At 40.3% G+C, this 24,929-nt stretch overlaps 1 protein-coding gene across 1 annotated transcript in view; it reads right to left on the reverse strand.

Moving 5' to 3' along the window:
• The window catches only part of LOC126428425 (neurexin-4), a 180,265-nt gene that overhangs the window by 106,136 nt on the left and 49,200 nt on the right, over positions 1-24,929 (reverse strand). The window contains 3 exon segments of the mRNA XM_050090352.1: positions 5,488-5,667; positions 19,905-20,071; positions 21,925-22,128. Of these exon segments, the coding sequence (XP_049946309.1) occupies positions 5,488-5,667; positions 19,905-20,071; positions 21,925-22,128 (551 nt within the window).

Below are 24,929 nucleotides of genomic sequence, written 5' to 3' on the forward strand. Positions count from 1 at the left end.
TAAGCCCACAACTTATTACAACGAAATAAATAATTCATTAAAAATGTGTCTGGCTGAAGTGTTTTCTTCACTGGTATTCAGAGTAACCTAAACGTGAAGAGAGAGAACTGCTCATAGAATGCAAAAAGCTAGTTCATTTGGTTTCACTGATCTATTTCAAGGAATACTACACTTCCTGTGTTGTAATCAACACTCCAAAGACAGGTTTGATTCCACTCTCTATGCTAGTCCAGCTTGTGCAAATAATTGTAGATTCACAATTAATAATTCTCTAGTATCTTAATTTTTGTTTTGTTTTCTATATTCAATGTCGCAATATCTGCAAAGTTGGGTTAACTCGTACATTCAACCCCTTTCACCCCTGTGACAGTGTATTATCAAATTAACTTGTGTTCAAAGATATGTCCTACTGACATATCACATCAGTTAGTTAATATGTACCATAAAGTTATTCTTCTTCTTAATCAATTCAGTACCTACTATTCAAGTTACTCATCTGCGTGAGAACCTTGCAAACAAATTATTTTATTATTGTTATTATTATTATTATTATTATTATTATTATCATCATTATTTCTCTTTCCTGTCTCAGACGTTATGTTTGGTTAAAAATGGAAAGTGACGCGGACCTTGATCAAGCGCGACTTCCTTTTAACTGTACGGTATATGTTACATTGCATTTAGGAACTTTCGGGTAATTGAACATGTATCAATAATTACAGATTTCTGTAGTTGTATATGTACGTTTGGATGTAGCTGTATTGCGTTGATGTACTGGTGGATATTGTGTGGTATGACTTCTGTAGTTGATAGTATAATTGGTATAATGTCAACTTTATCCTGATGCCACATGTCCTTGACTTCCTCAGCCAGTTGGATGTATTTTTCAATTTTTTCCTCCTGTTTTCTTCGGTATACTTGTACTGGGTATGGATATTTCGATTAGTTGTGTTAATTTCTTCTTTTTATTGGTGAGTATGATGTCAGGTTTGTTATGTGGTGTTGTTTTATCTGTTATAATGGTTCTGTTCCAGTATAATTTGTATTCATCATTCTCCAGTACATTTTGTGGTGCATACTTGTATGTGGGAACGTGTTGTTTTTTAAGTTTATGTTGTAAGGCAAGCTGTTGATGTATTATTTTTGCTACATTGTCATGTCTTCTGGGGTGTTCTGTATTTGCTAGTATTGTACATCCGCTTGTGATGTGATCTACTGTTTCTATTTGTTGTTTGCAAAGTCTGCATTTATCTGTTGTGGTATTGGGATCTTTAATAATATGCTTGCTGTAATATCTGGTGTTTATTATCTGATCCTGTATTGCAATCATGAATCCTTCCGTCTCACTGTATATATTGCCTTTACTTAGCCATGTGTTGGATGTGTCTTGATCGATGTGTGGCTGTGTTAGATGATTGTTGTTGTTATTGTTGTTGTTGTTGTTGTTGTTATATTATTATTCAATCTCAGGTCATACAAGCCTTTTCGGTTGCTCTTTGATGAGTTACTGTGTGAAAAAAAAAACTGCTCTGTAGGAAAGAGCATTTCACGCCGATTACAAACATGGATGCCATAATACCCAATTATAAGACTAAGTTTTGTCCGAAATTTGTCAATTGAAAAATAAAACAATGGAAAATCCAGGATGGAATGTAACAATATTGTAAGGACAGTTGCTACTCACTATATAGTGGAGATGCTGAGTCGCAGATAGCCACAACAGAAGATTTTTACACTTACAGCTTTAAGTTAGTGGCCTTTTTCAACAAAACACACACACACACACACACACACACACACACACACACACACACACACACACACGGCTGCAGTCTCAGGCAACTGAAACCACACTGCAAGCAGTAGCATCAGTGCATGATGGGAGTGGCAACTGGATGGGGAAAATGAGGAGGCTGGGGAGGGGGAGGGATAGTATGGTAGGTATGGTGGACAGTGAAGTACTGCAGGTTGGGCGGCAAGAAGGGGAGAAGAGGAAGGGGCGGGGGGGAATAGTGGGGGGGTGGGGGCAAGAGGAGAGAGAGAGTGAGAGAGAGAGAGAGAGAGAGAGAGAGAGAGAGAGAGGACTGGGTGTGGTGGTGGAATGACAGGATGACAGGTGTGTAGTGCTGGAATGGGAGCAGGGGAGGGGCAGGATTGGTGAGGACAGCACTAACAAAGGTCGAGGCCAGGAGGTTTACGGGAACATAGGATGTATTGCATGGACAGTTTCCACCTGCGCAATTTAGAAAAGCTTGCGCTTGTGGGAAGGACACATATGGCACAGGCTGTGAAGCAGTCATTGAAATGAATGATATCATGTTTGGAAGTGTGTTCATCAACAGGATGGCCCACTTGTTTCTCGGTTACAGTTTGTCGGTGGCCATTTGTGCAGACAGACTGCTTGTTGTCTGTGATGCCTACATAGAATGCAGCACAGTGACTGCAGCTTAGCTTGTAGACCACATGGCTTGTTTCACAGGTAGCCTGGCCTTTGATGTGGTGGACAATGTTTGTGACCGGACTGGAGTAGGTGGTGGTGAGAAGATGTATAGGGCAGGTTTTGCATCTAGGTCTATTACAGGGGTATGAGCCATGAGGTAAGGGGTTGTATAAGGATGGACGAGTATATTGTGTAGGTTCAGTGAATGGCGGAATACCACTATGTGAGTGTGGGAGGTAGGTGGGTGGGTGGGTGGGTGTGTGGGGGGGAGTGGAAAGGATAGTGGGTAGGACATTTCTCATTTCAGAGCATGACGAGAGGTAATCGAAACACTGGCGGAGAACGTAATTCAGTTGCTCCAGTCCTGGGCGGTACTCAGTTATTAGTGGAATGCCGGACGGTGGGGCTTTGGAAGGTGGTGGGAGACTGGAAAGGTAAGGCACGGGAGATTTGTTTTGTACAAGGTACGAGGATAATTACGGTCAGTGAAGACTTCAGTGAGACCCTCGGTATATTTTCCATTGATAGATTCAGGGCTACCATCAAACGTTCATTTCTGAGGAAGAGGATGTGGAACAAAAATGGAAAAAATTCAGAAACATCGTCCAGTACGCCTTAGATAAGTTCGTACCGACTAAGGTCCAAAGCGAGGGGAAAGATCCACCGTGGTATAACAATCATGTACGAAAGGTACTACGGAAACAAAGAAAGCTTCATCATAGGTTTAAGAGTAGTCGAATCATAGCTGATAAGGAAAAGCTGAACGAAGCGAAAAAGAGCGTAAAGAGAGCAATGAGAGAAGCATTCAACGAATTCGAACATAAAACATTGGCAAACAATCTAAACAAGAACCCTAAAAAGTTTTGGTCATATGTAAAATCGGTAAGCGGATCTAAATCCCCTATTCAGTCACTCGTTGACCACGATGGCACCGAAACAGAGGACGACCGAAGAAAGGCAGAAATACTGAATTCAGTGTTCCGAAACTGTTTCACTGCGGAAAATCGTAACACGGTCCCTGACTTCAGCCGTCGCACGGACGCCAAAATGGAAAATATTGAAATAAACGATATCGGAATTGAAAAACAACTGCTATCACTTAGTAGCGGAAAAGCATCCGGACCAGACGAGATACCCTTAAGATTCTACAGTGATTATGCTAAAGAACTTGCCCCCTTTCTATCAGCAATTTATCGTAGATCGCTGGAAGAACGTAAAGTACCTAGCGACTGGAAGAAAGCGCAGGTCGTTCCCATTTTCAAGAAGGGTCATAAATCAGATGCGAATAATTATAGGCCTATTTCGCTTACGTCAATCTGTTGTAGAATAATGGAACATGTTTTGTGTTCTCGTATTATGACGTTCTTAGATAATACAAATCTCCTTCATCATAACCAACATGGATTCCGCAAACAGAGATCATGTGAAACTCAGCTCGCCCTATTTGCCCAAGAAATTCACAGTGCCGTAGACACTGGCGAGCAGATTGATGCCGTATTCCTGGACTTCAGGAAGGCATTTGATACGGTTCCGCACTTACGTTTAGTGAAAAAAATACGAGCTTACGGAATATCGGACCAGGTTTGTGATTGGATTCAGGATTTCCTAGAAGAAAGAACACAACATGTCATTCTTAACGGTTCAAAATCTGCAGATGTAGAGGTAATTTCGGGAGTACCGCAGGGAAGCGTGATAGGACCTTTATTGTTTACAATATACATAAATGACTTAGTTGACAACATCGGTAGCTCCGTGAGGCTATTTGCAGATGACACGGTTGTCTACAAGAAAGTAGCAACATCAGAAGACTCGTACGTACTCCAGGAGGACCTGCAGAGGATTAATGCATGGTGCGACAGCTGGCAACTTTCCCTAAACGTAGATAAATGTAATATAATGCGCATACATAGGGGCAGAAATCCATTCCAGTACGATTATGCCATAGGTGGTAAATCATTGGAAGCAGTAACGACCGTAAAATACTTAGGAGTTACTATCCGGAGCGATCTGAAGTGGAATGATCACATAAAACAAATAGTGGGAAAAGCAGGCGCCAGGTTGAGATTCATAGGAAGAATTCTAAGAAAATGTGACTCATCCACGAAAGAAGTAGCTTACAAAACGCTTGTTCGTCCGATTCTTGAGTATTGCTCATCAGTATGGGACCCTTACCAGGTTGGATTAATAGAAGAGATAGACATGATCCAGCGAAAAGCAGCGCGATTCGTCATGGGGACATTTAGTCAGCACGAGAGCGTTACGGAGATGCTGAACAAGCTCCAGTGGCGGACACTTCAAGAAAGGCGTTACGCAATACGGAGAGGTTTATTATCGAAATTACGAGAGAGCACATTCCGGGAAGAGATGGGCAACATATTACTACCGCCCACATATATCTCGCGTAATGATCACAACGAAAAGATCCGAGAAATTAGAGCAAATACGGAGACTTACAAGCAGTCGTTCTTCCCACGCACAATTCGTGAATGGAACAGGGAAGGGGGGATCAGATAGTGGTACAATAAGCACCCTCCGCCACACACCGTAAGGTGGCTCGCGGAGTATAGATGTAGATGTAGATGTGTAGATGTACTTCAATTGTAAGCACTGTGCGACCTTACTTGATAAGTAATAAAGTGTTCTGAAAGATTATTGATAAAGTGTTCTGAAAGATTATTGATAAAGTGTTCTGAAAGATTATTGATAAAGTGTTCTGAAAGATTATTGATAAAGTGTTCTGAAAGAATACTGATAAAGTGTTCTGAAAGATTACTGATAAAGTGTTCTGAAAGATTACTGATAAAGTGTTCTGAAAGATTATTGTCTGGTTTAGTGCTCATTTTGCCAGTAAGAATTTAGCATGCTGTGTCACAATGGTGACATTACATTATATCTTCCTGTTTCAATATTTTAATTTGAAAAGTGGCTGAATACCAGTTTCTATCATGAGTAAAGATCACACAAACATCAAAAGACGTGGTAAGGAAATTATCTTAACACACTGGTGAAGTAAAAAACAGCTACAGTATGTTAAGTACGTAACTCACAGGGCAGTGAAATGCTGTATTGACGGTCCGGTAGTCAAACTGATCCTGCCCGTACTCTGACGAGCCCTTCATAACACTTATCAGGTTGGTCGAGTTGAGGTATACATTTTCCATGCACCCCGTGAAGTTCTGGATGACCGCCAAGCCTTCTTGTTTATTAGGGACACCACCAATAAACAACTGCAGAAAGAAGTATACATTTGGAAATATAAAAACATTATTTCAAACATTTCAATGCAGGGAATTAATCCAATAATAATAAAGCACAAGGTTACTGATTATTACTCTCAATGAACAACAATGATCAATTTAATGATGTGTTTCACATAAAAGGGTTCAACACTTACTATATTAACTATAGATGAGCATAACGTATGCTTGGAAAATATAAGGTTTGGAATTGTTACAGCAATTTAGTATTAATAAAATATTCAAACATTGCTTTTCTTCCACAATTTCTGAATTGCTATAGCGACATAAAACAATGTGAAGTACACTTTATTTATGCATTCAAGAACATGCAATACTAGACCCTAGCATTTTTGCTAAATCCATGCATTAGACCACATTTTGAAAGGTGAGCTGGAATGTTTCACAATTTGGTAACTATATCTAACTATTCTCCACACAAAATCCAGGACGGGATAACAACAACAACATTATGAAAATTATAGATTGCTACTCACCATACAGTGGAGAGACCGAGTTGCAGACAGGCACAAGAAAGAGACTCTTAAACAAATAAGCTTTCGGCCAAAATCACACAACACACACGCACACTTAGCTCACAGACACACACAACCACTGTCTCTGGTTGCTGAGACCCAAGTCTGGCCTCGGCAGCCAGAGACAGTGGTCACATATGTGTGAACTGTGTTTGCATGAGTATGCGCCTGCAGGTTGTCTAATTCAGAAGGAGGCATTTTGGCCAAAAGCTTATTTGCTTAGGAATCTCTTTCTTGTGCCTGTCTGTGAGTCCACTATATGATGAGAAGCAATTTATCCTTTTCTTAATACTGGGTCAGTCCAAGTGAAGTGATCCAATAAAAATTAAGTTGGTCACCTGACATTTTCCAAATATTTTGGGATTTTTACGTGTGATTACCCTATAACTGAAAAGTCTAAAACAGTTTTTAAAAATTTTTTATCTTGCACCATTACTGAATAGTGGCCATTTCTGTTTGTAAGCACACAATTTTCAGTTTGGAGACATTATCGTTAATTTGATTATCTCTATACTGGCTTAAGTTAGAACATTGCGACTGACACATTTGTTTCAGAAAAGTCTCCTCTACAAACAAAGTTTATTACCCTAAATTAATAAATAACCAATTGAAATGACCTCCAAAATTTGGTATTGAAAACTCAGAAAATTCACTTTCTAGACATAAAAATAACAACCAAGGAATGATTTATCACAGTGTTTTTTTCTTCTCTAGTGAGATATCATAAACTACTAGCCTTGTATAGAGTAAGAAAAAATTTTTGAAATTTGAAAATATTTATTTTTTTGTAAAGTTCAGGGCTAGTTATCTCTGGTAGAACCGAATATAAACATTTGACTTTTGCACATTTTGTCCACCTATAGGATAGCAAAGAACTGTAAAAATTTCAACATTGATATTTGACTGTGAACAAAGATGTGAATTTTTGAAAATCAGAAAATAATTCACATTACACAACAATTGATCTTTCGGCTGTTGCCTAATTCACGTGTCATATTGGTTAGATATGATCGTGTTATTGAAGTTAAGGTACTGAATTTTGTGCAAAAAAAATATATTATCTAGACAAATTTAAAATAAGTATTTCCAATTAACATAGTTTTGAGATATGATGCTTCCTAATGTTAGCAGTGATTGTTAAGAACACTTATTTCTTCAGACAGCTTTAGTGATAAAGAATAAGACCTCCGAGTTGCTTTGGTATGTTCAAGCACTGAAAGCTTCCTTTTTATGTATTTCATTGGTATCCAAACTTTATCACTTGCAGATTTCCTGAATGACATTTTTGTGCATATTAACCAGCCTGCTGGCCAAAGAACATCATTGTTTTCCAAACTTATTCTCGCAAGCTGCGCAAGCCACCATTCTCCATCATATACACATGCCACTAAATCATTCAATGTTAAAGACAGAGATGTACTTTTACTGACACAATGATCCTCATGTATTTCAATTTCCGATGTTACATAGGATTGAACGAAGTTTTCTGCAATGCCAAGGAATTTTTGGAATTTCTTTGTTCCTGTTACAGCTATATAGTTTTCAAATCTGGTTTGAAGGTTTGTTTTAATATGAAGAACTACCTCTTCTTTCTTGACAAGAAAATAGGTGATGCCTTTAATGTTATCCTTGCAAAAGGCATACATGTCCTCTATTGTAAGAATTTGGTCTGTGGTTTTTGTACGCTGGTTTTACTCACTTCACATTTTGTTGTACCTCCTACTCCATCACATACATTTTTTACCATGACAAGAAGCAAAAACGTGTCATTCGACCTCCAACCTCCCTCTGGGACAACTGAAGTGCTGTGGTCCAAGTCCTTGCTTTGAATGCAAATTGAAGAACTGCAAACTTTGTCTTTTTGATTTCTGAAGTACAGAACAAGTGGATCCACTGTTGCCTGGTCAGTGACCCAGTGGTATCCTTGTATTTCATTCTGAACCACAAATGAAAAGTTTTCTGCAAAATCACCTACGCCTATGCATTTAGTTTCATAAAGTTGTCCTTTTTTGTCCTTCAAAAACTTACTTTTAAATTTAGAAATATAATGGTGAATTTTGAGATTTTCTAACTTATCAATTAAAGATTTGAAGTACTCTTCCTGAGATTTAACCAATGTTATCATTTCAGTACTGTCAATTGTGACTCACTGTTTGAAGGTAACATTGTCAGGCATTCCCTCCTCAGATTCATTAAACAGTTCAAGAGCGGTTTCTTTACCATGGCATTTATCATAGAACTCATCATGCATTTGTAACTGTTAGCATCACAGACCATGAAATCTACGCGGGCAATACCAAAAGTAAGATCTCCTATTTTTGATAAGTACATAGATTTATTTCTACAATGGTTTACATCAGTTTACAGCTTGAACATTTAGCTATTTTTCGACATAATCACTATTTCTGTCGATGTATTTTTGTAGACGCTGTGGCAGTTTTTGTTTGCCCATGTCATACCAGCTCACCGCCAAGCTGTTCAGAAAGTTATGAACCTCTTCTTTAACCTCTTCATTGGAGTTGAATTGCTGGGACCACAATTAACGCTGACAGTTACTGTGAGATTTAGAAACAATTCAAACGAGCAATTCAGAACCGGATAAGAGGAATGTTGAGCATGGGTGTACACATTCTCCATGACAAGGCTCGCCCACACAATGCTCGGCAAACCGTTGCTCTCCTGCAACAGTTTCAGTGGAACATACTCACCCACTCGCTTTATAGTCCTGACTTGGCACCCAGTGACTATCACATGTTCCCTAGGTTAAAAGAACATTTGGCCGGAAAGCGATTCAGCTTCGACAAGGTGAAAGAAATGGTTCATAACTTTCTGAACAGCTGGTATGACATGGGCATACAAAAACTGCCACAGCGTCTACAAAAACGCATCGACAGAAATTGTGATTATGTCGAAAAATAGCTAAATGTTCAAGCTGTAAACTGATGTAAACCATTGTAGAAATAAACAGGTGTATGTACTTATAAAAAAATAGGAGACCTTACTTTTGGCATTACCCTTATAGTAACTCTTTGTAGTTAACATAATTGAGTTTGCACCAAAAGTCATCAGTTGACATTTTGATGATTAAACACACATGGAGCGTGTTCCTGAGGAGCCGGCCATAGTACACCACTTACAGTTTTTTGGTTTTGTTCTGTTTGCGGGTGCAAAAAACAACTGAGGTCATACACGCCCAAGTCAAAACTATAGAACACGAAGACAGAGAGGAGTTAAGAAAACAACTATACACCACTCCCTATCGACATACCGTATTTACTCGAATCTAAGCCGCACTTTTTTTCCTGTTTTTGTTATCCAAAAAACCACCTGCGGCTTAGAATCGAGTGCAAAGTAAGCGGAAGTTCTGAAAAATGTTGGTAGGTGCCGCCACAGCTAACTTCTGCCGTCGAATATAAGTAGCGCTACACAGGCATGCTTTGCAGGCACAAAGATAAATACTGGCACCAAAACCTCTGCGTCAGTAAATAAATTAAAAAAAGGTGGAAGACGAGCTTTTTTTCCTCCGCCCCGAGTTTCGACCACTGCATTTTCGTACATTATCCATCGAAGTAAATACAAATTCCGTATTGTTCATCTTCGAATGTTGCAGCGTTTCAATATACTACGAAAATCCGACTGGCGAGACTGTTAGGGATGTTTGTCAATAGGGCCAACTCTAGGTTCTGAATTTTTTCCTACCTGTGAGAAGAGATGGTTGCTAATAGGAACTTATGACTTGTGAATCACATGCAGTATTCTCTTCACCATAATAATAATAATTCGAATATGAACATTTTGCCACGTATTCTTTCGTGTTTGCTGCTATCTCATTTAAATTCTGTATGCCTAATAAACTACGAAACTAGAGTGAGACAACAGCAAACGCGGAAGAATATACCCATCATGTCATGTTCATATTCGTATTATTCTTATGCGTAATAGTGATACAGTCAGAAATGAAGCATGGCAATTGACTAGATTTTTAAATCTACTAAGATGACTCTAATTTCTGTGCAGAATGTAATGTACTAAAGAGGCGTCTGCAAAGATTTTCAAACGGAGCAAAATTTTCTCTAAACTCTCGTTCAGAACATCTTCTATCATTCGCAGTCCATTATTTGGTTCTTGTTGATCATTATCAAAGAAAGCAGCAGTGTAAGTAGCAACAAATAGCAGTCTCTTGCCATTGTTTCGCTAATGAGACACTTCCTCTCTCTCTCTCTCTCTCTCTCTCTCTCTCTTTAATTGTAAGCGGCGGTAGCATGCACAAAAGCAAGCCATGCCGCGAGCGGCGACAGGCCGTGAACACTCATTATCAGAATGCGACAAACAATGCATGACACAGTACAGTAATGCATCTTCAGCTAACAGTAACTTAAACACCTACAACAAAGAGAATGGCACTTATCAGATCAAAGAAAAATAAGCAATCAATTCAAACCAGACGAAGCACGTGAAAAAGGAGGGGTTCCCGTATAAATACGGACACAGTGCCTGACACATAGCAATGGCTACCTGGCAAAGCTTAACTGCTAAGCGTACGTCTTGAACCAAACTACTGTAACTGTATCGTCATTCATTCGACCTAAGTTGTGTCTCATATTACAACGGACCAACTTTGTTTCGATTTGGAGGTGCGGCCTAAAACTTTTCTCTCCCCTTGAATTTCGAGTCTCAAATTTCAGGTGCGGCTTAGATTTGGGAATTTTTTTTTTCCTTGATTTTGAGTCTCGTTTTTCAGGTGCGACTTAGATTCGAGTGCGGCTTAGATTCGAGTAAATACGGTAATAGAAAACAGGCACGTGGAAAAAGGGCTAAAAAAGACACCATACTCTAGAAATAGAGGTTCAAAATTAAATGGCCTTTGCCACATTGCTATGGCGGGTAAAATAAAGCATGGCGAACAGCTCGCGTGTCATTTGCTGAAATGGGCGATAACTCAGATGGAAAACCCACGTGGGAGCATAAGCATTTAAAAAATGGGCAGTCCGTAAGGAAGTGGTGGACAGTTAAAATTTGGGCGCAATGTGTACAAAGTGGTGGGGTAGCGCCACTTATTAAATGACAATGGCTAAAAAGGCAGTGCCCATTACGCAGTCTAATTAAAACGACCTCGTCCTGTTTGTAGGGCCGAGAGGAGGTCATTCAAACTACTGGGAGACGCTTGATAATCCTGAGCTTATTCCCGTGAAGGGAAGATCACTGGTGATGCCAAAGGGACACCACTACCTGACAGACAGCAACACTTAGGTCATCGGAGGGAATAGAGGAATTCGCGGGCTGAGGTACGAGGACTGCAGCTTGGCAGCAGCGTCAGCAGCCTCGTTTCCTGGCAGACCGACATGACCAGGAACCCACAGAAGCAACACACTGGCTTCACCAAGAGTGAGCAAGTGACAGTTTTCCTGGACCTGCTGCACTAAGGGATGGGCAGTGAACAGTGCACATACACTTTGAAGATAACTGAGTGAATCTGAGCCGATAACACAATTGAAAAGGTTGTGCTGCCAGATTTACTCCATCACTTGATACAGGTCGAAGAGCTTGGCTGTAAATACTGAGCAATTTGCCAGAAGCCAATATTGAAAGACACGGGTGCCGACGAAGGCACAGCCGACCCACGGTCAGTCCAACAGCCATCAGTGTATACAAAGGTACTATCGCAAAGTTCCACGCGAAGGTTGTGAAACTGAAGACGATAGACCGAGGCTGGAGTAGTGCCATTAGGAGGCGAATGAAGGCCAAAGTTAACATGGGTCACTTCACAAAGCCAATGTGGTGAAGGGTTCACACGCAGTGGGAAAGTTGCAGGTCGTGTGAAGTTAAGCCACCTTAGCAAGTGCCCGAAAGTGGAGTCCAAGAGGTAGCAGAGAAAAGGGACGTGCCCCAACTTGCAATCATAGGCATAATTGTAGGAGGAGGCATAGTATGGGTGGCCATGCATGGCAGACAAACAGCATGCATATTTGCTAAGGAGAAAATCGGCGGTAGAACAGCGGTAGACCAGCAGCTTCAGCATACAGACTCTCAACCAGGCTAGTGTAAAAGGCGCCGTGGCCAAACGGATGTCGCGATGGTGAATACTGTTGAGATGGCGTAAGAGGGATGGACATGCAGACGCATAAACAAAGCACCCATGGTCGAGTTTCAAACTGACGAGAGACTGGTACAAATGGAGGAGGGTGGTTCAATCAACTCCCCAGGAAGTACCACAGAGGACACATAGGACACTGAGGAACAGAGTACAGCAGGCTGCCAGGTAAGACATGGGAGGACCAAGAAAGCTTCCTATCGAGCATGAGCCCTAGGACTTTCGTAGTTTCATGAATGGAAGGGCAACAGTCCCAAGATGTAAAGATGGTGGGAGAAACGATTTGTGCCACCAGACATTCATACAGATTGTTTTGTCAGTCAAAAAGCGAAAGCCATTGTCAATGCTCCAGGAGTAAAGATGATCAAGACATTGCTGAAGCCACCACTCAGTGAGACAGGTCTGTGGAGAACTGCAATAGATGGCAAAATTGTCAATAAAAAGGGAGCTGGAGATGCCCGGCGGGAAACAGCCCATTATAGGGTTAATGGTGATAGCAAAGAGAACGACACTTACGACGGAACTGTGAGGCACATAATTTTCCTGGATAAATGTGTCCAACAAGGTAGAACCCCCACACACCTTGATAACTTGGTCTTTTAAAAATGCCTGAAGCAAATAGGGCAGGCACCCATGAAAGCCACACGTGTAAAGAGTATGGACGATACCAGCAGGTGTCATACGCCTTCTCCAAATCAAAAAACATGTCCAGTCTACGATTCCCGCAGAAAACCATTCATCACACGCGTGGACAAAGTAACGACATGGTCAACTGCAGAACGCCGTGCTCGAAATCCACACTATGCATTCATCAGTAAATTGCAAGACTCAAGCCACCATATCAGCCGGGCATGAATCATACATTCCATCACCTTGCAAATGCAGCTGGTAAGAGAGATGGGGTGGTAGCTAGGAGGAAGGTTTTTGTCCTTACTGGGCTTCGGTATGGGTATGTTGATGGCTTCATGCCAGTGTCAAGGAAAAATGCCCTCTGCCCACATGAGTTTGTCCATGTTAAGCTGAAAATGTTTGCCCACAAGACAAAGGTGCTGCAACATCTGAATGCGGACAGCATCTGGCCCTGGGGCAGAAGACCAGGATGAACTGAGAGCATGGTCTAGCTTCCTCATAGTAAAGGCAGCATTGTAGCACTCACGATTTGAAGAAGAGAAGGGTATTGCCCGAGCCTCCTCCACTTGTTTCCGATGGAGGAAGGTAGGGTGATGGTGATAGAAGAGCTCGAAACTTCCGCAAAACGGCAGCCCAACATGTTGGAGATAGCAATAGGGTCCACAATGACATTGTCTGCTACAGTCAGGCTGAAAATTGGGGAATGCGTCTTGGTCCCAGAGAGCCATTGGAGGTTGGCCCACTCAACAGAGAAAGGGGTGGAACCGTTAAAAGAACTAGTGAATGATATCCAGCTAGCTCTTTTGCGATCCCAAAGAACGTGACAACACTTTGCACACATCTGTTTATAATGAATGCAGTTTGCTATCATAGGATGGTGGTCAACAACATGGAGAGCACGTGTTGTGCGCAAATTGCGTCGGGGCCTGCCTCAGTCCACCAAGAGTCTGGGACACAACGTGGTAAAGAGGAAGTGCAGGGAATAGAACGTTTTCCAGCACTAAGGATAACGTTTGTGAGATACTCCACATGGTCTTGACAACTGGGGAAATCTTGTTCTTCAAAGGTCGCCAGGGAGGAGTAAAGCTGCCAATCAGACTTAGGAAGCTGCCACTTGGGCGTGCATGCGGAGTAGGAGTCAACAAACGGATAGCACACGGGAAATGGTCAGTCGATTAGGTGTCAGAAAGAACGGAGGGGCAAGCTTGGCAGTGCACAAGGATAGGTCCAAACGGGAATAGGTGTGCGAGGAGTCGGAAAGGAAAAGTGGGTGCTTCGGTGTTAAGGCAGAAGAGGTTGGTTAAGATCAGCCAAGAGGGCAACTCTCTGACACACCCTGGGAGAACCCAAAAAGGGATGATGCGCATTTAAGTCACTGAGTAGCAAAAATGGGAGAGGTAACTGCCCAATAAGCTGAAGCAAGTCTGCCCCGGTGACAGGGAATGACAGAGGGACACAAATGGTACAGAGAGAAGAAGTCAGATGTGAAAGGAAAAGGCGAACTGCAACAGCTTAAAGAATGGTCGTCCGGGAGATGGGTTGACTACGAATGTCATCTCGTATGAGCAGCATGACGCCCCTACGAGATGGAATTCCGACCTCTGGGGGGAAGGTCAAAACGAATCGGTAAGAAATGTGAAAGCTTAAAGCGGTCCTGAGGGCGCTATTTTGTTTGCTGAAGGCAGAGTACAAGAGGACGCTGCAACACTAGAAACAGGTGAAATCCTCTTTGTGGGACTGAAGGCCACGAACGTTCCACTGGAGGAGAGTCTCGATGAGGAAGAGATGTAGGGGTGTCACCTCGGCGGCTGGGGAAGAGGTGCTACTACAGGGCACAGAAGCTGGAGGATCCTGCCCCGTGGGGTCCACAGGAGCATCAGCTTGCTTGTGTGGTCAGTCTGTGGAACCCAATGCTGAAAATCAGTTGTTGGTGCGCACCGGTGACACAGAGGCCGGCTGCACTAAGGTATCACATGGCGACACCATTGAAGAAGATCTCCGAGTTGGCGAAGCAGAAGACCGTTTGCATTTGGTGGACTTCTTCGGGCCTTTCTGGTTAGAGGAAGACTCGGGTGTTGTTTGGCTGGAGAGACGGAGGAAGTCTTCATGGGAGTACTCCTCCTGTTCTTTCTGGCCTACCGGTTGTGTAGCTTATGGCTTCATTCCTTGAGTAAGAGTTTGACAACTTGTTGCACAGCTGGACGAGGGAATGGCGATGGTACCTTGACACTGGCTGATTTCACACACTCAAGAGCTGAATCGGAGGTCGCATGTCTGCATGGCCATGTCCTGCATGGAGCGAGGGGTAACAAGAACAGAACTATAGGTACCAGATGGGAGAACGCAGGATTTGCGACTAGCCGGTAACTAGCGTGTGACTGAATAAGGGACTTTTTTCTTTACCTGGAGCTCTCGAACAGCCTGCTCAAGACAATCCCGAGAGTAGGCGGCATGGCCACCATTGCAGTTTATACAGTGGGGAGAAGGAGGTGGACAATTTCTCTCATGTGCAACCCTACCACAGGCGACACATTTGGCTGGATGGCGACAAGACGTTCTAGTGTCGTTGAAACGCCGGCACTGGTAGCACCGCTCTGGGTTCGGAATGTACAGCCAGACTGTGATAATTTCATAGTCTGCTTTGATCTTGGACAGAAGCACCACTCTATCAAAGGTGAGACAAAGAGTGTGGGTGGGCACTACGGAGGGGCTCTACCTTTTTCATTACACGATGGACGGCAATGACACCGTGATCAGAGAGGTAAGACTGGATTTCGGTCTCAGTTAGACTGTCGAGCACCCTGGTGTAAATTACACCACGGGAAGAATCCAAAGTTCTACGGACCTCGACACGAACGGGGTAACCGTGGAGAAGCGAGGCAGCAAACAGTTGTTGTTCTTGAGAATCAGAAGTGGTCTCCAAAAGCAAAGTGCCATTCCATAAACAAGAGCAGGATTTCACAGGGCCGGCAATTGCATGAACACCTTTCTGAATAATAAACGGATTTACAGTGGTGCAGTGGGAAGGGTCTTCAAATCCTTAGCCTCATTACGTTTGCGTTTTGTAGATGCTGGGTGGCAAGATGACTCATACGCTCCTTCCAACTGAGGGCCCCTACACAAGGGGGTGCACCCACCTTAGGTGATTCTTCACACCTCAGGACACACCTCCTGAACACCTGACGGAGGGGCCAATAGGCAATTCGGAGGGTTACAGCTCAGGCAATCACCCCTCCCTTGGCCTGGCCTGTACCAGGGGGTATGTGCGAATCCTACCTGTCGACCCGGGGCTGGGAATTTCGCGTTACCCAGTCACCTGTTATGCGTCAGACGTGTGGGCCAGCCTTCAGGAGCGCACAGGGGGGAAGAAGAGAAAGTGGAACCTCAAATGCCGAAGCAGCCAAATGAGAGGAGATGGGAAACAAAAAAAGGAAAAGAAAGGTGAGACTGTTCTTAAGGCAACGACAGAATGCAGAACATTTCCAATAACACCCCACACATGTTCCCCAAGGGAGGCGGAAAAGAATAGCAAGAGGATAGACTTGCAGCACGGAAGGGAAAAAATGCTGCAAAGGCTGGGGGCCTGTGGTAGTCAAGCACGAACCTGCCAAAGAGTGGCGAGCCCCCTGGGGGGACCCCTTAGGGTGAAGGTCACCAAACTTTGATCTTCCAATTTTGCATTCAGGATGAGCATTTTTGAAAGCTGCATGAAGTTCACTTAAATTTGACAGCACTATTCGTTCATTTATAACAACTCTTTTGCTATCTTTGCACATTTTACTGTTTTCACCATCTTCAAAAAAACTGCTGGATCTTTTCAGTTGTTTCTTCACTTACACCTACTCCTTTTTTCTTCCTAAAACTGGTATAATGCCTTGTGCTTTCACTACTTTTCAGGTGAGTTTAACCAAATGATCAGAAACAACGAATTCATGAACTATTTTAACTCTTGCCCATGAGTCGGGAGCAAATTTAAAATTTTACTTACTTTTTAATTTCTCAATTAAGCTCAAATATTCAGAGTTGGATGATTCTGGAGGTAGGTTTTCTTCTTTTTTAGAAACACAGTTGGTATCTACATTATTAAAGCACGATTCTAAGTCTCTTCTAATTTTGTTAACTGGCTCTTCCACCGGTTCTTGGTAGAACAATATTATAATAAATGAAAAGCACTAGTTCGCTTTTATTCTTCAGTATACTGTAAGTAACCTACAGTATACTGTAGAACAAGAGTGAACTAGTGGTTTTCATTTTCTAATTTTGTTTGAAATTCGTTGTACCTTGCTTTCTATAGCTGCTTTTCTTTTTCCGCTACTCACTTTTTCTTTTTATTTTCAAAGCAGGACACATCTCCAAATTAGAACAAGCAAAATCCAGTGGATCCAGTTTGCCAATATCATTAACAAGCTTATATGATTATGGTCCTAGATTCATGATAAATATTTTTGAGTAACAATTTGGACACACGGAATTTCCAGGAATCACATAAGTTTCGCTTGGGAAGCCGTTTTACTCACACTTGACAAGGATAAATGTTCAGGTTTTATTTCTCTCAAACCTTTAATAACTGGCTTTTTACGAACTTTAAGTGGATCACAGCATTTTTATCCAAACATGTAATTGTACTTCGGAATATATTTTTTCTCATGATACTCACGAACTGATGATACAGAAGAACACACTTGTAATTTAAACAAAGTCTGTCCATATTCATCGAAGTCATTCACATTTTTTAAGTTTTTTGAAACTGAACCATAAACTGTTTCGTGATGCACTTCACTTACTATTTGTCTAATAGAGTATTGTTCATCCATTTCATTGCATTCCAACTATTCTTTCAAACTTATTTACTATTAAATTTTAAAATTATTTTAGTTAATTAAAAATTACAATCATGACTAAACCACATAAAATATTCTACACTCTTAACAGAGGTTTCTGAACAGACTGCTGATAAAAAAGCCACAGCCAGCAAATGTAGTCGGGGTACACAGTTCATGTACAGACTTGTCACTAACTACTGGGACTTGTGCAGACTTTTAACTCTGTCCATTGGGCTCCTGTACAGATCTGTCTTGAGGAGTAAACTCGTGCACTAAACTGTAGCCTTCTCAACAACAAAGAAATTTCACAAGTTTTTTATTTTACTTTTATCATTTTATACTTGTAATTATGTGCTACTTAACTGACAATAAAGCTAGATGTAAATGGGCAATTTTTTAAATGTAGAACTAAAGCAAAAGCTCTTACTGCTTAATATTTTATTATTAAAATAAATAATACTAACTAAATATAGGATGGCAATGTTAACTAAATACAGCTCACAAGTAAAATTTATTACAATGAAACAATAGGCAACTACCATAAGATCAACTGCAGTGTAATGTGAATTATTTCATCATTTTCAAAAATTCATGTCTTTGTTCAAAGTTAAATATAAATGTTGAAATTTTTATTGTACTTTGCTATCATATAGATGTACAAAATGAGCAAAAATCAATTTTTTTTGTATTCAGTCCCTTAAGAGATAACTAGCCCCAACTTTACAAAAAAATAAAGATTTTCATATTTCAAAAATGTATGAAAAATTAAGGAACATTTGTCAGTGTTCTTGCTCTATATAAGGCTAGTAATTTAAGATATCTGAGGAAAAAATACACTCGGATAAATCTCTCCAGATGTTATTTTTGGCTCCAAAAAGTGGATTTTCTAAGTTTTCAATACCAAATCCTGTAGGTCCTTTCAAATGATTATTTTCGATTTGGGGTACTTTGCATAACAAACAATATTGTAACGGAGACTGTTATAAAAACAATCATATCTTTCGCAATGTTGTAGCTTAAGCCAATGCTGAGATATTCAAATTAATGTCTCCCAAATTGAAAAACTGTTGTGCACTTACAAATAAAAATAGCAACCATTCAGTAATGACACAAGGTAAAAAAAAAAAACTGTTTTGGACTTCTCATTTATAGGGTAATCACACATAAAAAATAATATTTAAAAATGGTCAAGCAACTCTCATTGGATCACTTCATAAGGATTGACCATACTGTCATATTTTCCATATTCTTTATAAAGCGCTGTTTCAGCAGAAAATTATTTTCTTAGCATATGTTGCCTTTTTTCATTAAAATTGCATTTTTAATTCATAACTGCCATATATTTCAGTAATAGGCATATTAAATCATTTGCTATCTCTTTCTCACAATTGATAAGTAAAAAAGTAACTGCTTCTAAGCCTAGAAAGAAAAAGAGCTACAATGTGGGTGCCTTTTGTGTCTACCGGAAGGAAGTAATGCATTATATTAACAAATTACTAATTTTACTTTCAGAGAGAGATAAATAGAAAGAAATGTAGAGTTATCATGTGGGCATTTTATTATTTCCTAACTAAAGTTAGCAAGGTAACAATGTCTCCTATAACCAACATATTAATACTGATTACTTTGTCATAAGACGTACACAATGATGCTAAAATGATGTTCCACAACTTCAATTGCAAATAACTGAAAACTCCCAAAGAGAATGAGGCCGAATTTATATAAACTTCTACTCTTGGAAAAGAGATAGGGTAGGAGGTGGGAAGAAAGATTAGGATTTAACATTCCGTCAATGATGAGGTAATCAGAGATGAGGAAACCATTGAAAACATTAATCTGGATGGATGGGCGGGGGATTTGAGCTGCTATCTCCCCAAACCTAAGTCCACTGTCCCATCATTCGGCCACGTCACTCCATAACGATACTATAGAAGACTTTTAATAAAGAACTTCCATTGTTTAGTCATGTGCCAGTGATGGGAATGGCGGCAAAAAAAAAACATTTTTAATAGATAAATTATTTTTCAGTGAGAGGTGCAGCCGTTTGTCATGTTAACAGTGTTGACAGAGCCTTCTTCACAAAACACTGGTTTTAATCATTTGTAATAGCCTGTTGCTTATTTTTATAATTAGACAAGCAATACCTACCTCCCTGTTCAAGTCCAGCCTGAGGAACTCGCCCTTGACACGCCCTCTTATTTCCACACGGTCCACAGAGAAGATTATGTCCCTAAGCTTGCGACTTATCACAACATCATGCCAAAGGTTGTCATCGAGAAGACTTCCCACCGACAGACTTGTCGCGACACCAGAACCTTTCAAATAAAAAAAAGAAAAATGTTAATTATTTTTAGGATAATCTCAATTCTTCAAATACATTGCAGGATTCCCTCACTGTACATAACTTGTAGTGCTATAAATGTGATACAAAATTCATTTACCATGAGATTTTGGCTTTATGAGCATTCCCACAATGAATTTCATGAACAAGAGTAGGTCACAGCAATCAGTTAATTCTAAAAACTAGTTCACATATATTTTTTGTAGCTGTCCTTGTTGATTAAAATATTACCTTTCAATTCTTCAGAAATTGGGACACGTCTACCAAACTTTTGGTGACTCTCTTAAGGTCCTATACATCTGGACGTAAGACATTCAAATTGGTTTATGATTAATTATGAAAATCATCACAGTAAATACAGTATTCGTTTGATCAACACACAAGTATTAAGGAGATGCTTCAGAAAATCAAATGGGAATCCCCTGAGAGAAGTTTATGTTCCTTCTGAGGAACGCTATTTAGAAAATTTAGACAATCAGTATTTGGAGCTGACTGTAGAAAGATCCTACTGTTGCCAAGATACATTTTGCATAAGGACCACAATGATAAAATACAACAAATTAGGGATCACACGAAGGCATACAGACAGTTTTTCCCTTGCTCTAACTGCGACTGAAACAGGAAAGGATATGTCTAGCAGTGGTAAAACATACCCTCTGCCACACCCAATGTGGTGGTTTGTGTAGTATGTATGTAGATGTAAACAATTTTCTCCTGTTATATGAACTATTGTATCCCTGCAGATCATCTAAATGTCTTTTTTTCCAAATTGATCCTGTTTAGGATGCACTCTTGTTTTGCGTTTATTTTCTTGAGCATTCTGGTTTTACATTTTTAACTAAACTAATCTGTGTCACTCTCTTCTTTTTTCCGAAACAGCCAAATGCTACATAATGCATAGTCTCTTAAGAATTTTCCATTTGCTCTCCACAATTATAATCATCACTTGTGTTGCAAACAAGTACAGAGCTTCCATGTACTTTCATTTCCTTTCCGAAATTGAAATTAATAGTGAAAAGCCTCAACAAATCTGAATCTCATCACAAATGAATTTTGTGTTCATACAAGGTTATTTGAAACTGCATAGGAACCACACATAGCACAAACAGCTTGCTGCAATAATAACAGTCATGAAATAAACAAGAAGTTCCTAATCGTTCTAATAACTGCATGGTTGTAGTCATAGAACTGACACACACACACACACACACACACACACACACACACACACACACACACACACAGAGAGAGAGAGAAGGAGGGAGGGAGAGAGGGATTTACGAGTGATATATTGACTCCAAGTACTAATATTTTTGCATCCCTGAGCTCACCCTCTGTAAGTTTATGCCTTTGTCATTTTATCACTGTTATACTCAAACTACCACACTGGCTACACAAAGTTCTACTTTTATGCTAGCGTAATGCTGTACTTGCACTTTTTCACACAGCATGTGGAAGTACTTGTATGCTTATACCGCCACACATATTCACATATTTGCATTCTGATTGCTGGAAGTTATGTTACAGCATGGAACATCTCAACATCATAGACTAAGCTTTAACAATCTGGGTAAGTACTAATGTTTTCAGCTGTCAAGTTCTGCTGCTTTAATTTAAATATTAGCATATTTCATTTGGTGACAGTGTTTGCTGTCAGTATGCCTGAAAATGACAAAATATTGAAACTGCAAATATTTTTAGCAGTTGTAAATGCAATGACTAAATTCACAAATTACGACTTACTGGTTAAAATAAAGATGTCAACAGAAGAGCAACAAATATTTAAAAGGTTCCAAGAACAGGTAAGACTGAACCCTGCAAACTCACCGAGATCCAAATTGAGAAGCATGCGATTGTCGCGCAGCTGGAGCGCTATGTAGTCACCCTGTGTGCCTCGGCTGTACATGAGGACTCCATTCGCATTGTTAGTTTTGAAGCGCAGCCTGATGACACCCCTCGTTGCTGATATTGGGTCCCTCTGCAGGTCCTTGCGGACGAGGGCAGTGCCGTTGAAATACACCGTCTCTGCCTCTGGAATAACAAGCAAAAATTTGTCTTAAAAGAATTCTTCAAACAAATTCACAACACAGCTACTGAGCTGCAAGTGATAATCTTTTAGCTGCAACAAGATGCACAGTCAACACAAATTATCTATATGATAGCGTTTTGTTGCCATCAAATCGATAAAAATATCCTGTAATTTTGTTTTCATTACTGCACACTTACAACCATGAAACAATTCTCAAATGTTCATATAGAGTAAATGATTAAAGCAGTAAAAACATAGGATGTTGGTGGGATTTCGCATTTATATACATGACACCACATAACTTCTTTAAGACACAGACCTCCAAGAACTTCTTTCTATGCCACAATATAACACCAAATTTTATGCTTGGAAATTGCACAAAAACTGAAATTGCTGATAGTGAACATGACAACATCGAAGAATTTATAGGTGCTGTGAACCTGTATTATTATAACTTAAACGGACTATACACAACTTTTGTGTACCATTTGACTGTTTCTTCTCCTTCTTCTTCTTCTTCCACCTTGTGTATTAGAATGTAATGTACTGCTAATGCCGTGTGGCATTTATGTGTTGGGTTAAGTGCTGTCACCCGTTGATACTGTATGAACTACATGCTATGATGCAATACTCTATTCGTAAATTACGAATTACACATTTTTGGTTATCTAACTAAAGCATCAACATGTTTCAAACAACCTTCATAACAGTAAAAAGAATGTTACTGAAAAAAGGCACATTAACTGTAAATTTATGCAAGAGCTTAGAAAGGCATTATCTAGTTTTAAGGAGGTCACAGTCAGAGAAGAAATGCACGCTAGTGCTTACTCGACTCATGATCAGTCTGCCTGTTGTCAGAAGTTGCACAATGCATGGGACAGTGCCAAGTCAGGAGTAGTGGGGACAACCTGTGTGTCACTTATTGATGAACACACACCTACCGTCCACTAAATGGCTGAAGGAGATGGCTATTTACAAACTTGTAGCTAATTTCTACAACACGCTGGGATCGTATAACAGGCAGTAAATGAAAATAATATAGATGGAAAAATTAAGTAAACTGTTTATTATTTCGAAAGTAATCCCCATAACTGTCGATACATTTATCCCACTGTGAGAGAAGATGGGTATTGCCTCCATGGAAAAATTTCAAAAGTATCCAGAATGAGATTTTCAACTGCAGTGGAGTGTGCACTGATATGAAACTTCCTGACAGATTAAAACTGTGTGCCGGACCGAGACTTGAACTTGGGACCTTTGTTTTTTGCGGGCAAGTGCTCTACCAACTGAGCTACCCAAGCATGACTCATGACCCGTCCTCACAGCATTACTTCCGTCAGTACCTCGTCGCCTACCTACCAGGAGTGCTAGTTCTGCAAGTTTTGCAGGAGAGCTTTAGTGATGTTTGGAAAAGTATGGAAATTTCATGGGGAGAGATGGGGACTGTACGGAATATGTCTACAAGTTTCCAAGCCAAACTATCTGCAGCATCATCAAAACAACCTTGGCAAGATGCTGGCCCACCCACATAATCGATACAGTCCCAATCTCTCCCCATGCCCTTTCCACATTTTTAGCACCCTGAAGAAAGACATTTGTGGCAGTCGCCTTGCTTTGGACAAAGAGAGCAGGGTCTAATGCAAGATTCTTCTCAATAAGGGAATTTACTGTAACACTCAAATGGCAGCATGATTTGAACAAGTTTCCCTAGTCAAATTATATAAAACTGTTTCTACTGATACTTAGCTCTTGAACACAAAATTTTCTGTAACTATAAATTTTATTTACACATCAATAGTTATGACAACCCAAAGAAACACTCAAGAAATTAAGTTTTCACAAATTCATCACAAAATCTAGTTCAAAACAAACTACGATGGAAAATCCAGGATGGAATGTAACAATATTATGAAAAGGAAAGTGGCAACTTTCACCACCACTCACCATATGGAGATGCTGAGTCGCAGACTGGCACAACAAAAAGACTGTCACAAATAAGCTTTCAGCCACCAAAGCCTTCATCAAAAATAGACCACACACACACACACACACACACACACACACACACACACACACACGTGTGCGCGCGCGCGACTGCAGTCTGTAACTTCAGTTGCCAGAGGCTTGATTCGCTTGTGTGAGTCGTGTTGGTGCGTGCGTTTGTTTGTTTGTGTGTTGTCTATTTTTGACAGAGGCCTTGCTGGCTGAAAGCTTATTTGTGACAGTCTTTTTGTTGTGCCTATCTGGACTCAGCGTCTCCGCTCTATGGTGAGTGGCAACTTTCCCTTTCATAATATTGTTACATTCAAAACAAACTACAATATTTACCGTTACTTTAACCTTCATCGGTAATATCGGTCAAAACACATGTCACAAATTATATTTTTTATATTTTGCAAAGGGATGGCAAAATATAATTACATTTCAACAGAAAATATGAATAACTACAAATACTCAAATTTTCATCATTAATTATCTATCTGAATATAGCATTATTTTGACTAGCATAATGTCCTAGAAAGATCAAGAACTAATGTTGCTCTATATTATTCTTTAGACAATGCCAGTTGCGACAATTGTAACTCAGTGTTGTGGCAACACATGTAATTACATCAAAACATAACAAATTTTTTACAAAACACTGATTTTGATGTCAAATTATAATGTTACGCAAACTGAGCTTACGCAACCCGGAGAGTCAATAAGCACGGTTTAATACAAAAATGCAGATTCCAAGAATACTTATTCAACAACACTGTACCTATTATAGAGGATTGCGCCATATTTCCATTAAATACTGAAG

Source organism: Schistocerca serialis, chromosome 12 (genome assembly GCF_023864345.2).
Source record: "Schistocerca serialis cubense isolate TAMUIC-IGC-003099 chromosome 12, iqSchSeri2.2, whole genome shotgun sequence".
Classification (NCBI taxonomy): Eukaryota; Metazoa; Arthropoda; class Insecta; order Orthoptera; family Acrididae; genus Schistocerca; species Schistocerca serialis.